At 45.8% G+C, this 14,849-nt stretch overlaps 1 protein-coding gene across 1 annotated transcript in view; it reads left to right on the top strand.

Annotated features, from left to right (window-relative positions):
* atl3 (atlastin GTPase 3) overlaps nt 1-14,357 on the top strand; it is a 24,469-nt gene extending 10,112 nt beyond the window's left edge. The window contains exons 2-13 of the mRNA XM_008123401.3: nt 528-745; nt 2,629-2,772; nt 2,881-2,985; nt 4,497-4,547; nt 5,181-5,237; nt 6,526-6,618; nt 6,793-6,931; nt 7,045-7,172; nt 7,286-7,342; nt 8,495-8,566; nt 8,688-9,119; nt 10,146-14,357. Coding sequence (XP_008121608.1) covers nt 539-745; nt 2,629-2,772; nt 2,881-2,985; nt 4,497-4,547; nt 5,181-5,237; nt 6,526-6,618; nt 6,793-6,931; nt 7,045-7,172; nt 7,286-7,342; nt 8,495-8,566; nt 8,688-9,119; nt 10,146-10,235 — 1,575 coding nt within the window. The 5' untranslated portion in view covers nt 528-538 and the 3' untranslated portion in view covers nt 10,236-14,357. The remainder of the gene's footprint in view (nt 1-527; nt 746-2,628; nt 2,773-2,880; nt 2,986-4,496; nt 4,548-5,180; nt 5,238-6,525; nt 6,619-6,792; nt 6,932-7,044; nt 7,173-7,285; nt 7,343-8,494; nt 8,567-8,687; nt 9,120-10,145) is intronic.
* Nucleotides 14,358-14,849: the final 492 nt, after the last annotated feature.

Raw genomic sequence — 14,849 nt, 5'->3', positions numbered from 1 at the left:
TTCACAGCAGCCTAAACACCTCACAAGCTATGAGGATGCCTGCCACAGATGTGGGCGAAACGTCAGGAGAGAATGCTGCCAGAACATGACCATACATCCCGGAAGACTCACAGCAACCCAGCCTAAAAATCGTTCTTTGAAATGTAATATGCCCATCCATTGCATCCGAAGAGCAAGGCACGTACGGCTATTGCATATGCATGCATCGTGTGAGAACATCGGTAGCAACACCCAATGTGTCCGATTTTGCCTTGATGTGTTATTAATTCACTATTACTAGTTAATGCCCTGTTAATGAGCCAAACCTTGAGCACCAGACTTACTGAGAAAGCCAATTTGCAGGCGGCAGCCGTCTTCCCTCCTGTCTGGCAGACTTCTTCCCAGAAGCTCAAATGTTTTCCATGGACGATGCCATTGTACCCATCGACCGCAGGGTTTCAGGTCCTTGTAGGTTATTGCTAATTTGTTAGCGGGATTCTCGATGGTCACGCATGTTGTCCCGCTTTTTCTTCCCTTGGCCGGCGCAGGGGGAGATGCCATGTCCCATGCCAAGCCAGGCCCCGTGCAAATCGTGCTTGTGCACAAGGCACAGCACTCCTTCGAGCTCGACGAGAATGCCCTGAGCCGCGTCCTGCTGCAGGATGACATCCGGGACCTCGACGTGGTGGTGGTTTCGGTGGCCGGCGCCTTCCGGAAGGGCAAGTCGTTCCTCCTGGACTTCCTGCTGCGTTACCTTTACACGCAGGTGAGACTGTTGTCAGAAATATTAAAAATTAACTAGGTGTTTTTAATTACAAAAATAGCACTGAAAGGGTTAAATTGATGCAATGACTTGGCAAAAGCTGTAGTTCAATTTAAGCTGGTGTGTCTGCAGCGTAGTAGGCCTCAGTGTGAGAAGGCCTTAGTGTGAGGAAGGCCTCAGTATGAGAAGACCTCAGTGTGAGGTAGGCCTCAGTGTGAAAGAGGCCTCGGTGTGAAAGAGGCCTCAGTGTGAGAAGGCCTCAGTGTGAGGTAGGCCTCGGTGTGAAAGAGGCCTTGGTGTGAGAGGCCTCAGTGTGAGAGAGGCCTCAGTATGAGAAGGCCTTAGTGTGAGGTAGGCCTCAGTGTGAGGTAGGCCTCAGTGTAAGGTATTTATTTTAAAAAATCTATGTTTGCAAATCCCTTACAACGTGTACCCTCGGTTCGCTTCTGACACGAGAAATAAATAAGTGTAAGGTAGGCCTCAGTGTGAGAGAAGCCTCAGTGTGAGAAGGCCCCAGTATGAGAAGGCCTGGTGTAAGAAGCTTTGGTGAGAGAAGCCCCAGGTTGAAGGCGCCATGTATGAAGCTCCAGTGTGAAGGCTACTGTGTGAAGCTCCTGTGTAAGCAGTGTGAGAGGAGGCTCTGTGAGAGCGAAGCTGTTTATCTGCATGAGAAAGAAGCCCAGCGTGGAAGCAAAGAAAGTATAAAGAACTTCATTTGTGTTATGGAAACTTTGTTTTTGTAAATGGTGCAACCATATTATTTTGCTATAGAGAAAAGCCTCCTATGGAAGAGATACCATTGGTCTGTGTGTTCTTTTTATCACTATTAGCTACTGGTGCCGGGTCATGCTGCTGCTAATAAGTTACTCTGCTATACATTTATGGAGAATAAGCCCACTCGCCCAACAACTGCCACCATGCAGATAACATACACGATCCTTATCTTGCTAATATGACCCCATGGTCATCCATGGGGATTGGTAGATGCCGGATAAATGTAGTTTGTTGTTACTTGAGAGTTACTGTGCAAAATAGGCCAACCAATACTTTACCCTGTACTATACAATACCATCGGCTGTTAGGAATTGTGGGAGTTTGTAATGAAGTGTTAATTTTTTTGGTTTACAGATGTCATGTTTAATTGTGTATTGTGTTTTAAAAGAGTCAATATTTCAGTTATTACGTCTCTGCACTCAAGAGTTGGCGGAGCCAACTGCCGTTTTGGTGGAGAAGTGCAGGTTTGAAAAAGAAGCAGTTAGTCTGTGCCCTGATGAGGTACAGTGAAGACTGATCCTCAGCTGAAGGGATCAGGGAGACTCAAATGCTTATTTTTGAGTCAGTTTAAAATAAGTTTGATGACTTATTTTAAAGTAGTCTGTCTCCTGATAAGGAACAGATAATCTGTGAATGTAATTCACAGGGTGGCTGCAGTTTAGAGCAGTAAAGAAAGAAGTGACATTTTAAGGAATTTGAAACACCTCATTCTAGCTTTGCAACTGTTAACTAAAGTGCCTCTAAAGAGAAAGTTACTGTAACCATTAAGCTTTGTGCCTGAATAAACGTGTTATTGTTCTTTCTAACACCTCAGCTTCTGTCACATACCTATATTACCATCAAGAGTAAACAAGAAGAAAGAAAATCAAAATGTGAAAGGTCTCCTCTCTAAGTAGATAGTGGCTATATCTTCCCTTTACATCTGGTGGCCGCATTATAAACATCTTTACATTTGGTGGCAGTGGTTATAATATAATATAATAATATATATTAAGTAAATAAAAACAACATCTCTGCAGAGTTGAAGTCCAAAATACCTGGAGGGTTCGCCCGTGCCTGTCCTAGGATGTAGAAGGCATTTCCCTGATGCTTTGTTTCCCACCGTTCTGTAGAAAGCAGGAGGCAGCACTGAGTGGCTGGGCAGCAAGGATGAACCCTTGACGGGCTTCTCCTGGCGCGGCGGCTCCGAGCCCGATACTACCGGCATCCAGATCTGGAGCGAAGTCTTCATCGTGGAGAAACCCAGTGGGAAGAAGGTTAGTGGAAGTGGTGGCGTCTGCAGCATCATTGTGGATCGTAAACCTTTCTAGAAGGACAGACAGCAAAAGCACTGTTTTGCCTTCACTTCTTGGCTCATCTTCCAGGTGGCGGTTGTGCTGATGGACACTCAGGGAGCCTTTGACAGCCAATCGACGGTCAAGGACTGCGCCACTATTTTCGCACTCAGCACCATGACGAGCTCTGTTCAAGTGAGTCCCCCACGGGATGGCATTGTGTGTTAACCCTTGTTAGAAATAGCAGTTAGTCTTGTGCATTTGTTTGGAGTCACTACCTGTTTTTATTTGTACCATTCGTATGGCCCTTTTGTTTCTGTCTGCCACTTATGGAAATGGGTGCCTATACAAATGAGCTTTTCCATCTGAGGTCCAAAAAACCGAAATATTTTCCGGGTCTTGGGCAGCAAAGCACCAGGGGCTACATCTGAGCGAGCTCAGTGCTCAGCTGTAGGTCCTGCCTGCTGGGCCTACAGTCGAGCGTCGAGCGCTCAATGCTCGTAGGCCCAGCTCACAGGGCCTACAGTCGAGCGCCGAGCGCTCAATGCTCATAGGTCCAGCTCGCAGGGCCTACAGTCGAGCGCCGAGCTCTCAATGCTCATTGGCCCAGCTCACAGGGCGTACAGTTGAGCACCGAGCTCTCAATGCTCATAGGCCCAGCTCACAGGGCCTACAGTCGAGACCGAGCTCTCAATGCTCATAGGCCCAGCTCGCAGGGCCTACAGTCGAGCGCCGAGCTCTCAACACTCATAGGCCCAGCTCGCAGGGCCTACGGTCGAGCGCCTAGCTCTCAATACTCATAGGCCCAGCTCGCAGGGCCTACGGTCGAGCGCCGAGCTCTCAACACTCATAGGCCCAGCTCGCAGGGCCTACGGTCGAGCGCCTAGCTCTCAATACTCATAGGCCCAGCTCGCAGGGCCTACGGTCGAGCGCCGAGCTCTCAATGCTCATAGGCCCAGCTCGCAGGGCCTACGGTCGAGCGCCGAGCTCTCAATGCTCATAGGCCCAGCTCGCAGGGCCTACGGTCGAGCGCCGAGCTTTCAATGCTCATAGGCCCAGCTCGTAGGGCCTACAGTCGAGCGTCGAGCTCTCAATGATCGTAGGCCTAGCTCGCAGGGCCTACAGTCGAGCGCTGAGCTCTCAATGCTCATAGGCCCAGCTCGCAGGGCCTACAGTCGAGCGCCGAGCTCTCAATGCTCATAGGCCCAGCTCGCAGGGCCTACAGTCGAGCACCAAACTCTCAATGCTCATAGGCCCAGCTCGCAGGGCCTACAGTCATGCGCCAAACTCTCAATGCTCGTAGGCCCAGCTCTCAGGGCCTACAGTCGAGCACCAAAACTTCATGTTAGACAACAAATTTGACAGAAAAAGTAGTTCAATATGCAGTAATGCTATGTAGTAATTACTGTATTTACGAATTTAGCACCAAAATATCACAATGTATTGAAAACATTGACTACAAAAATGTGTTGGATAATCCAGAACGTTGGATAAGTGAGACTCTACTGTATATGTGTGTGTGTGTGTGTGTATGTATGTGTGTGTATATATATGTGTGTGTATATATATATATATATATGTGTGTGTATATATATATATGGCTGGAGTTACACTTGTTCCAACTTGCATACAAATTAAACTTAAGAACAAACCTACAGATCCTATCTTATTGAGAACTGTCTGTAATTGTCTCCTTTTCCTTCCAGATATACAACCTGTCCCAGAACATCCAGGAAGACGATTTGCAGCAGCTACAGGTGACTTATATGTGTTACGGTATTCCCTATGGCATGCAAGATTTGGACTGTACAAGTTCTCGTGTCTGTAGGGATGATACTCAGGCTGCATATATTGTGTTAACTTGTCACATTAGGTGCAAAATCATTTTTGGACCGCAGAAGGTCTTGGATTCATCGTGACACTGCACATAACACCAAGACAGCACACACTAGTTTAGCACTTGTCTCCTGCATGTGTGAGCAACAATTGTTTATTCTTCTGTTTATTTACTAAAGCCCTGGGCTTGACTAGGCATGCAAACCTGCCTCACAGTGTTGTGCTGGCACTTGTGTATCTCATTTCGTAACAGGTTCTATCATAAGAACATGGGAAAAGTCAATTAAACTGAGAAAACTTTGTTTTTGTGGGACATCTTGCTTGAGTTTTTCAATGAATGTCTCATTGAGTCTCAACCAATTTCGTGGCAGCCACGAAAACGAAGTTTATGGAGTAGAACAACTACTTTTAAAGTAAGAACCACACAATGAAACAGGAAATAACGTTTTCAAACCAGGAACAGAATTTTTTTCCAATTTTGTTACATAGTGGTATTTGCGTAGTGCTTGGCCATAGCCGTAGCTTTTAACATTTTATAATGTCTCCTTTTGTAGCTCTTCACTGAATACGGGCGCTTGGCCATGGATGAGATATTCCTCAAGCCATTCCAGGTAAGCCTTCCATAACAGCAGAAGTTTTGTGTCTGATTATTGTAAAATTGTATGGATCGATCCACCTATACCCAGCTATTGCACTTTTCCTGGCCCATTTCATTAGAGTCTGGAAGATATTGTACATATAATTTTATCGCCATGCCTCCGATTTTGATTACGCTCATTGCACCTGTCCATCGGTTATCGGTTTTGAGTCTGTTTCTATTGCATTTGACATGCCTTATGATTTTATGTTTACATGTTTTAAATGTATTTATGTTATTGTATTTTATTGTGTATTACCAGGCTTGGACCTCATGTGAGCCTCCCCGAGATGGGGAGATGGGGCAGAATACAAAAATAAAGTTGTCTTTGTTATTATTATTATTATTATTATTATTATTATTATTATTATTATTATTATTTTGACACAAAGCCAGAGTATGACCCAGCAAATGAGATATATATGCTTTGTTGTGCCAGCTGTCAGCTCTTAGTTTGTAGTGCAGTTTTTTGTACTGATTCTTTGTCTGCTATGCTTTGAGAAGTTGTTATTGTTACTATTATTATTATTATTTTGACACAAAGACAGAGTATGACACAGCAAATAAGATATATATGCTTTTTTGTGCCAGCTATCAGCTCTAGTTTGTAGTGCAGTTTTCTTGTACTGATTCTTTGTCTGCTATGCTTTGAGAAGTTGTTGTTATTATCATTATTATTATTTTGACACAGACAGAGTATGACACAGCAAACGAGCTATATATGCTTTGTTGTGCCAGCTGTCAGCTCTAGTTTGTAGTGCAGTTTTCTTGTACTGATTCTTTGTCTGCTATGCTTTGAGAAGTTGTTGTTGTTATCATTATTATTATTTTGACACAGACAGAGTATGACACAGCAAACGAGCTATATATGCTTTGTTGTGTCAGCTGTCAGCTCTAGTTTGTAGTGCAGTTTTCTTGTACTGATTCTTTGTCTGCTATGCTTTGAGTTGTTGTTATTATTATTATTATTTTGACACAAAGACAGAGTATGACACAGCAAACGAGATATATATGCTATGTTGTGCCAGCTGTCAGCTCTAGTTTGTAGTGCAGTTTTCTTGTACTGATTATTTGTCTGCTATGCTTTGAGAAGTTGTTGTTGTTATTATTATTATTATTATTATTATTATTAATTGTGCCTTGCATATGGAATATCAGGCTAGCCACTTTTAGAAGCAACTTGCTTGGTTCTCTCTGCTCTAATTTAGCAGGGTTTTGTTGTTGTTGTTGTCACCTGATTGCTTCCCCTATTTTTTGCGCAGACCTTGATATTCTTGGTCCGTGACTGGAGCTTCCCTTACGAGTATCATTACGGTCTGGAAGGCGGCATGAAGTTCCTGGAGAAACGGTTGGAGGTAAAGTACAACTAAATAGTTATTTTTAAAATTCAGTTAAAATCTGTATGCTACAATACACCTGCTACGTATTTGCCATAAAAGCCCTATCAGTTTTGACGTTGCAGATCCTTCTGTTTTGTTGTTGTTTTATTTCTGAAACTGTGTGATGATCCCGCTCTCCTGTGCCATCAGGTGAAATCACATCAGCACGAGGAGATCCAAAATGTCCGGACGCACATCCATTCATGCTTCACGAAGGTCAACTGTTTTCTTCTGCCGCATCCAGGCCTAAAAGTGGCCACCAGCCCAAATTTTGATGGACGTCTGCAAGGTAATGTCTGCGGCATGTCTCATTAAGAGCCCCATCCACTGTTTTCCCATCCATCACCCGTTGATGTGGATCCCATCCCTCCGTGTTTACTTTTTCCCCACTTTCCTGCACAGACATTGCAGAGGAGTTCAAGGATCAGCTGATGCAGTTGGTCCCCTTTGTATTGGATCCAAGACAGCTCTTGGAAAAGGAGATCAATGGCTCCAAAGTGACCTGCCGAGGCTTGCTTGAGTACTTCAGGGTATGCTTGTGCTTTCTTTCTTCCGTCCCGGCTGCATTTTTCCCGTCCTTGCTTTAAACCAAAGCTGTTTTGTCGACGGGCGCCATTCACCCATCGCTTTTCCTCTTTTCCAGGCTTATATCAAGATCTACCAGGGAGAAGACCTTCCCCATCCCAAGTCCATGTTGATGGTGAGCTTTGCTTGGGTTAGGAAGAGCTAAAACCGGGTGCCATTGGTTGTTCTCCAACCCATCTCCCTCAGAAGAAATTGCACTTATGCCACCTCCATTTCTCCACCTGGTTGGGCTTCCCTGCCCAGAAGGAAGAGAATATATTCTCGCTGATCAGTATTATTGTATTATAGCTCCCATCTGCCTATGCTATCCTTGTGGAGAGAAAAAGCGGGGTATAAATAAACATAATAATAATAATAATAATAATAATAATAATAATAATAATGACGCAAAAACACAGTATGACACAGCAAACGAGATGTATATGCTGGATTTCGTATCACAAAACCACAAGTTGAACACTTCCCAAGCGTTTAGGACTGTGTGATGTATTTTCAGATGATTTTATTATTATTTCTATTATTTTTGGATGATGATAAGGTCTTCTCGTTATCAACTTTTCCTTAAATTTTGTCAAGGAACTGTCCATGCAATGCTTTGTTATGCCAGCTGTCAGCTCTAGTTTGTAGTGCGGTTTTCTTGTACTGATTCTTTGTCAGCTGTGCTTTGAGAAGTTTCTGATTGCTGACTTCAATCCAAGCAGGTTCTTCACTGTCCTTTACATATTCTGCCAGTGCATGTTTTTCTTCTTCGACTGCTTGTTTTACTTGTCCTCTGCCACCAGACCTTCGAGGCAGATATAGCCAGTCAACATCACTGCAAGGATGCAGTGAATCATGAATGATCATGACTTTTCTTGTTTTTCTGTCCAAATGGTCCAGTTTATGATGCCAATAGTATATCTTATGACGGGTATGGCCTTGATGATATTGCCCCCATTGTGCTTGCTTTTGGTAATATAATATTACCACCTGTCAGCAGCAAAAGTCCACCCTACTCGGATCTGCACGCATTATTCGCTGATACATCACATAGTCCTAGACACTTGGGAAGTGTCCAACATGTGATCCAATACAACAGACAGCATTGTTTGCTTATCTTGTTGTGTCTCAAATAACAACAACAGCTCTCCTCTCCTGAACTGCCTATAGGTCCCAGGTTCGATTCTAGGTTAGAATTGACTGCACAAGTGGGAAATTTACCTCCAGAGGAAGGCTGGGACTATTTGACTTATTTGTTTGTTTTGTTTGTGTTGATGTGTCTTCTCAGGCCACTGCTGAAGCCAACAACCTGGCTGCTGTCGCTTCAGCAAAGGACATTTATTACACCAACATGGAGATGGTAAGACAGGCGATGTGGAGAGGAGCAAGGGATAAAAGGGGAGAAGAATATACATGGGATGAAACTTGGACTGTTTTCAATTTGTTTGAAATCTGACAATGCTTTCTTTCCCTCCCTATAGCTCTGTGGTGGGGACAAGCCGTACGTGGCACCCGAGTTGCTGGAGGAGAAGCACCGCGTGCAGAGCGCTTTGGCCGTGCAGCACTTCCAGCGCATCAAGAAGATGGGTGGCAAGGAGTTCAGCCAGCGCTACGAGGAGGAGCTGGTGAAGGGGCTGAATGACCTCTTCCAGGACCTGGCCAAGCACAACAATAGCAAGAACATCTTCGCAAGCTTCCGGACGCCGGGTGTCATCTTCAGCCTCATCGTGTCGCTTTACCTGGGCTCCGGCCTCACGGGTTACCTCGGGCTCGAGCTTGCGGCCCAGCTCTGCAACGTACTCGTGGGGCTGCTGCTCCTCTCCCTCACGGCCTGGGGCTACATCCGCTATTCTGGCCAGTACCGCGAACTGGGGGTCATCATTGACACCACCGCCGAGTTTCTGTTGGAAAGGGTGAGTACATCCCAGCAGCAATGTGCTCTCCCCCTTCCCCTCATATTGAGACTTTTCTCACTGAGGCCTTTTCGCACTTCTTTCTCATGCGGATAAACAGCTTCGCTCTCACAGAGCCTCTTCTTTCACCAAACTTACACAGGAGCCTTCCCAAATGTGTGAAGCTCCTGTGTAAATTCGTTACACACAGCAGCCTTCACACTGGAGCTTCACGCAGTATCTTTACACACAAGACCTTCAACCTGGAGTATCTCCCACCCAAGCTTCTCAAACCAAGCCTTTTCACACATTGAGACCTTCTCACACTCCTCAGGATGACACTAGCTTTGGCCTATTAACTCTAACAGGTTTCAGCCTACTCGCTGTCCTCAGGGCGACGCTAGCTTTGGCCTATTAACTCTTAACAGGCTTCAGCCTACTCACTCTCCTCAGGATGACACTAGCTTTGGCCTATTAACTCTAACAGGCTTCAGCCTACTCACTCTCTTCAGGGCGACACTAGCTTCTCAAACCCTTTCTGTGCTTTCCTCACATTTTTGTAATTATAAATACCTAGTTTATTTGTAATCTTTCTAACAAGGCTGATAGAACATTTTAGCCAGCATCTGATTTAAATGACCGTATTTTGAACTGCTTTGGGTCCATTGGCGAGAGGAACTGAACAAGTAAAACAATGTTCCATGTCTTTTGTGTGTGTGTTCTTTGCTTTGTTTTACTGTGGGGCAAATGGGCTTGTTAACAAAAGACCCTCCCCATAAATGTATAGCAGAATACCTTTTACCAGAATAAGGTTTCCATAACACAAATAAAGTTCTTTATACAGTACTTCCTTCTTTTCTTCCACACTGGGCTTCTTTCTCATGCAGATAAAACAGCTTCGCTCTCACAGAGCTTCCTCTCACACTGAATTTACACAGGAGCTTCACAAAGTAGCTTGGGTCCATTGGCAAGCAGAATTGAACAAGCCTTTTTTTTTCTCTGTTCTTTGTTTTACTGAGCTGCTTCTTCCTTTCTCTCTCCCCTCAGGCCACTAACCGCACAAATAATACTATCCAAGCCGGAGAAGCGAGCAGGCCGTCGGCAGGGAGGGCTATGGAGGACAAGAAGGACAAGTGAGGGCTCGGTCCCAAAAGTCCAAACTGGTGCCGAAACAAATGCCTGGGAATCCCAAGAATCGCTTGCAGAGCAGCTCCGGGCTCTGGAGATCCCTTTGCTTCCAGTTAATCTTTCTTTTTATTATTATTTTTTTAAGACCACCGTTCCCACATTTATATCGCTTTTTAAAAAACCTTTTTTTGCACTTTAACAAAAGAAGAAATACACAGCTTTAAGTTCTTCCTGTGTACCAGTTAGTGCCTTTCTCCAAAAGCAAGAGGAACGACAACCTTGCATCCTCATTTCTTCTTCCTTCGACTTAACCTGCCTCGGGATGCTTGCCGATTGCGATGCTTCCGCTTGCCGCAGCCGCCTTTCTCTGGAGGAAATGTTGCCTGATGTGGAAGATGGCAAAAAGGGCATGGTACCGTTCGCCGGGATCAAATCAGAAGCAAAAAGAAAAGCATCCCTGTCTCCCCCATGTTCTTTTCGGAACCTTTTTGTGCCTTTTGTGAAGCTGAGCAGCACCTTTGTGCCTCTGGCTGGACAGAGAACCATTAGAAACCAAACCCAGAAAGTTTGTGTTGGGGAACAGCTAACTTCCTTTGCAGTTGTCTATATACAGCATTGCAGCATTTTGATATCAATATCTGTGCCTTCTTGATAGTCTTCTGTCTGCCCTGCTTTTACAGTTGGGCAAAATAAGCCTGTATTTGCTTAGCAGCCCACCAAACTTGTAGCAAAGTTTTGGAATGTCAGGTCAAAGTGTGTTTGGTTCTGGTGCTTCCTCTTATTCGTCCTGTGCTTCTTGTACCAAAAAGACGTTCTCCTCCTCGCTGCCCTTAGTATCTCAGCTTCTTTTGTATCCTGAAGAGCTTCATACCTACCACATTTCCTCCTCCTTGGTGTTCCTTTCCCTTCTGTTTTCCTCTCCTTTCCATCTGAATGGCTGTCCATTCCTTCTGATATACAGTAGTGTTCCGATTATCCGATTTCCGCTTATCCGACACAACGTATTATCCAATGCGCTGGCTTCTCGCCCCTCCCCAATGCTGCCCGGTGCTTGGAGAGGCCTACTGTGTGACCGGCGCAGGCTTTTCCCTCCCTGCAAGCACCAGGCACTTGGAGGGGCCCCCTGCACATTGCTGCCTAGAAAAACAATGCTTTTTCTAGGCAGCCAGGTGCTTGCCGGGAGGGAAAAGTCTCCTCCCTCCTGCCAAGCACCAGGCTTGGAGCCTTGCTGCTTAGAAATACAGCGCTTTTTCTAGGCAGCAACGGAGCTCTTGAAGCCCGGTGCTTGGGAAGGAAAAAGTCTCCTCCCTCCCTGCCAAGCACTGGGGTTGGAGCCTTGCTGCCTAGAAAAACAGCACTTTTTCTATGCAGCAACGGGGCTCTTGAAGCTTGCTGTTCTGCAAGCTAAGACAAAAAAAGTCTCCCTTCCTGCTAAGCACTAGGCTTGCAGCCTTGCTGCCTAGAAAAACAAAGCTTTTTTTAGGCAGCAATGGGGCTCTTGAAGACCGGTGCTTGGGGAGGAAAATGTCTCTTCCCTCCCTGCCAAGCACCAGGCTTGCAGCCTTGCTGCCTAGAAAAACAATGCTTTTTCTAGGCAGCAACGGAGCTCTTGAAGCCCGGTGCTTGGGGAGGAAAAAGTCTCCTCCCTTCCTGCCAAGCACCGGGCTTGCAGCCTTGCTGCCTAGAAAAACAGCGCTTTTTCTAGGCAGCAACAGAGCTCTTGAAGGCCGGTGCTTGGGAAGGAAAAAGTCTCCTCCCTCCCTGCCAAGCACCGGGCTTGCAGCCTTGCTGCCTAGAAAAACAGCATTTTTTTCTAGGCAGCAATGGGGCTTTTGAAGCCCAGTGCTTGGGGAGGAAAAAGTCTCCTCTCCCTGCCAAGCACTGGGCTTGCAGCCTTGCTGTCTAGAAAAACAATGCTTTTTCTAGGCAGCAACAGGGCTCTTGAAGCCCGGTGCTTGGGAAGGAAAAAGTCTCCTCCCTCCCTGCCAAGCACCAGTCTTGCAGCCTGGCTGCCTAGAAAAACAACGCTTTTTCTAGGCGGCAACGGAGCTCTTGAAGCCCGGTGCTTGGGGAGGAAAAAGTCTCCTCCCTTCCTGCCAAGCACCGGGCTTGCAGCCTTGCTGCCTAGAAAAACAGTGCTTTTTCTAGGCAGCAACACAGCTCTTGAAGCCCAGTGCTTGGGGAAGAAAGTCTCCTCCCTCCCTGCCAACCACCGGGCTTGCAGCCTTGCTGCCTAGAAAAACAACGCTTTTTCTAGGCAGCAACAGGGCTCTTGAAGCCTGGTGCTTGGGGAGGAAAAAGTCTCTTCCCTCCCTGCCAAATTCCCAGCTTGCAGCCTTGAAAATCAGTGTTTTTTTCTAGGCAGCAACACAGCTCCTAAGGCCCGGTGCTTGGGGAGAAAAAAATCTCTTTCCTCCATGCTAAGCACCCAGCTTGCAGTCTTGCTGCCTAGAAAAACAGCGTTTTTTTTCCAGGCAGTAACACAGCTCTTAAAGCCCAGTGCTTGGGGAGGGAAAAGTCTCTTCCCTCCTTCCAATCACCCAGCTTGCAGCCTTGCCGTCTAGAAAAACAGTGCTTTTTCTAGGCAGCAACACGGCTCTTGAAGCCCAATGCTTGTGGAGGAAAAAGTCTCTTCCCTCCCTGCCAAGTACCCAGCTTGCAGCCTTCTTGCCTAGAAAAATAGTGTTTTTTCTAGGCAGCAATACGGCTCTTGAAGCCCAGTGCTTGGGAAGGAAAAAGTCTGCCAAGCACCAGGCTTGGAGCCTTGCTGGTTAGAAAAACAGTGCTTTTTCTAGGCAGCAACGGAGCTTTTGAAGCCCAGTGCTTGGGGAGGAAAAAGTCTCTTCCCTCCCTGCCAAGCACCAGGCTTGCAGCCTTGCTGCTTAGAAAAACAGCGCTTCTTCTAGGCAGCAACACAGCTCTTAAAGCCCGGTGCTTGGAGAGGAAAAAGTCTCTTCCCTCCCTGCCAATCACCCGGCTTGCAGCCTTACTGTCTAGAAAAACAGCTTTTTTTTCTAGACAGCAACACGGCTCTTGAAGCCCAATGCTTGGGGTGGAAAAAGTCTCTTCCCTCCTTGCCATGCACCTGGCTTGGAGCGTGGAGAGGCTTGGATAATAGGGCCTCCCTATTATCCGACAGTTTCGGTTATCCAACATTCGGCCCACCCATTTTTTGTCAGATAACCGGAACTCTACTGTATATAAATAAGCACAAGACCAACTTATTTTTGAGACCAATTGCATTGAGAGGGAGAAGGGGAGGAAGGAAACCGAGCGGGCCAACTCACATTCCTTCTGCCACCATGCGCTTCCTTCTTTTGTTTTGTGGCAATTCTGCTTTTATGCTGTACCGCCGCTATGCGTGTTACAAAATCACTGCACTGTGTGATCTTTGCCTCCCTTATGCAGAACTAAATCCCACCTTTTAATGGGATTTTAATGGGTAACATTCCTCGTGCTTTAGGGACTTCTTCCAAGCCGCTATTACTATGGACTGCGCATGATGGGGGTTGTAGTCTTACACGTCGGATACGAAATGTATGCATTGCTTTCTCAGTCTTCTCCTTGAGGTGCCCTTTAATGTGTCATGTTACTCTACATCTGTTGAGTTGGCATCAAAGGTCTCTTCCATTCCTCCCCATATTACTCTGGGTAAAGTGTGGAATCATCCTGTTTCAAGATTTCTTTCTCATCCAAATGTACTGTTTTTCACGACACTACAAAGAGATGCCCTCTCTGCATTCCCGGATAACTTTCAGTGAGTTTGAAACTTGAATTATTCTTTTTTTAAGGCTTTCACGATGTCTTAAACACGTTCTCCAAAGAGGATAGGGATCATTCCGCTCAGACTGGATGCCAGGTGTTTCCTTTCTGTCGCTGCTAAAAGGAGAAGGGAAATGGGACCTGTGTCTCTGCTTAGATGGGCAAGTGATGCTGACATGTTTCTTGCTCTTTGGAGCCTGTCTTCCTCTTTCTGTTTTAAAAAAACCTCCATTATATTCTTGTCTTTTTTCGATGTTTCTGCTGAGAACCGACACTAGAGGGGCTATTTGTACAATGCAAAGAGCGACAAAACATGACAACAAATCTTTCCACTTTTGCAGCTACGAAAATAAATACTTAAGATGCTGACACTGTGTTGTTTATTTTCTTGGGTATTGCTTTGCTTATTTCTCAACAGGAGGAGAAGTTACTTTTGGAAACAATGTGTAATTCCAGTTCAGGAATCTCTAAAGTAGTGGTTCCCAACTTTTTTTTGACCAGGAGCTACTTGACCAGGGGTCACCTTGGCCAAGTACCACCTTGACCAGAGACTGCTTTGACCAGGATCACCTTGATCAGGGAACTACTTTGACCAGGACCTCCTTGACCGGAGACCACTTTGAACGGGGAGCATCTTGACCAGAGACCACTTTGAATAGGGACTATCTTGACCATGGACCACCTTGACCAGAGACCATCTTGACCAGGGACCACCTTGACCAGAGACCACTCTCCAACATGAATACCAAAAGGGCTACAAATCAGTTTTTGGTCAACTTTAGATTCGGTTTGGTTATTTGGTGTGCTGATTCAGAAAATTGCATTGGATAGACCACATAATAATAATAATCAAAAATCAGA

The sequence above is a fragment of the Anolis carolinensis genome, unplaced genomic scaffold, assembly GCF_035594765.1.
Source record: "Anolis carolinensis isolate JA03-04 unplaced genomic scaffold, rAnoCar3.1.pri scaffold_14, whole genome shotgun sequence".
NCBI classification, from domain to species: Eukaryota; Metazoa; Chordata; class Lepidosauria; order Squamata; family Dactyloidae; genus Anolis; species Anolis carolinensis.
The sequence above is the reverse complement of the archived record's forward strand: the minus strand, read 5'-3'. Positions and strand labels throughout refer to the sequence as shown.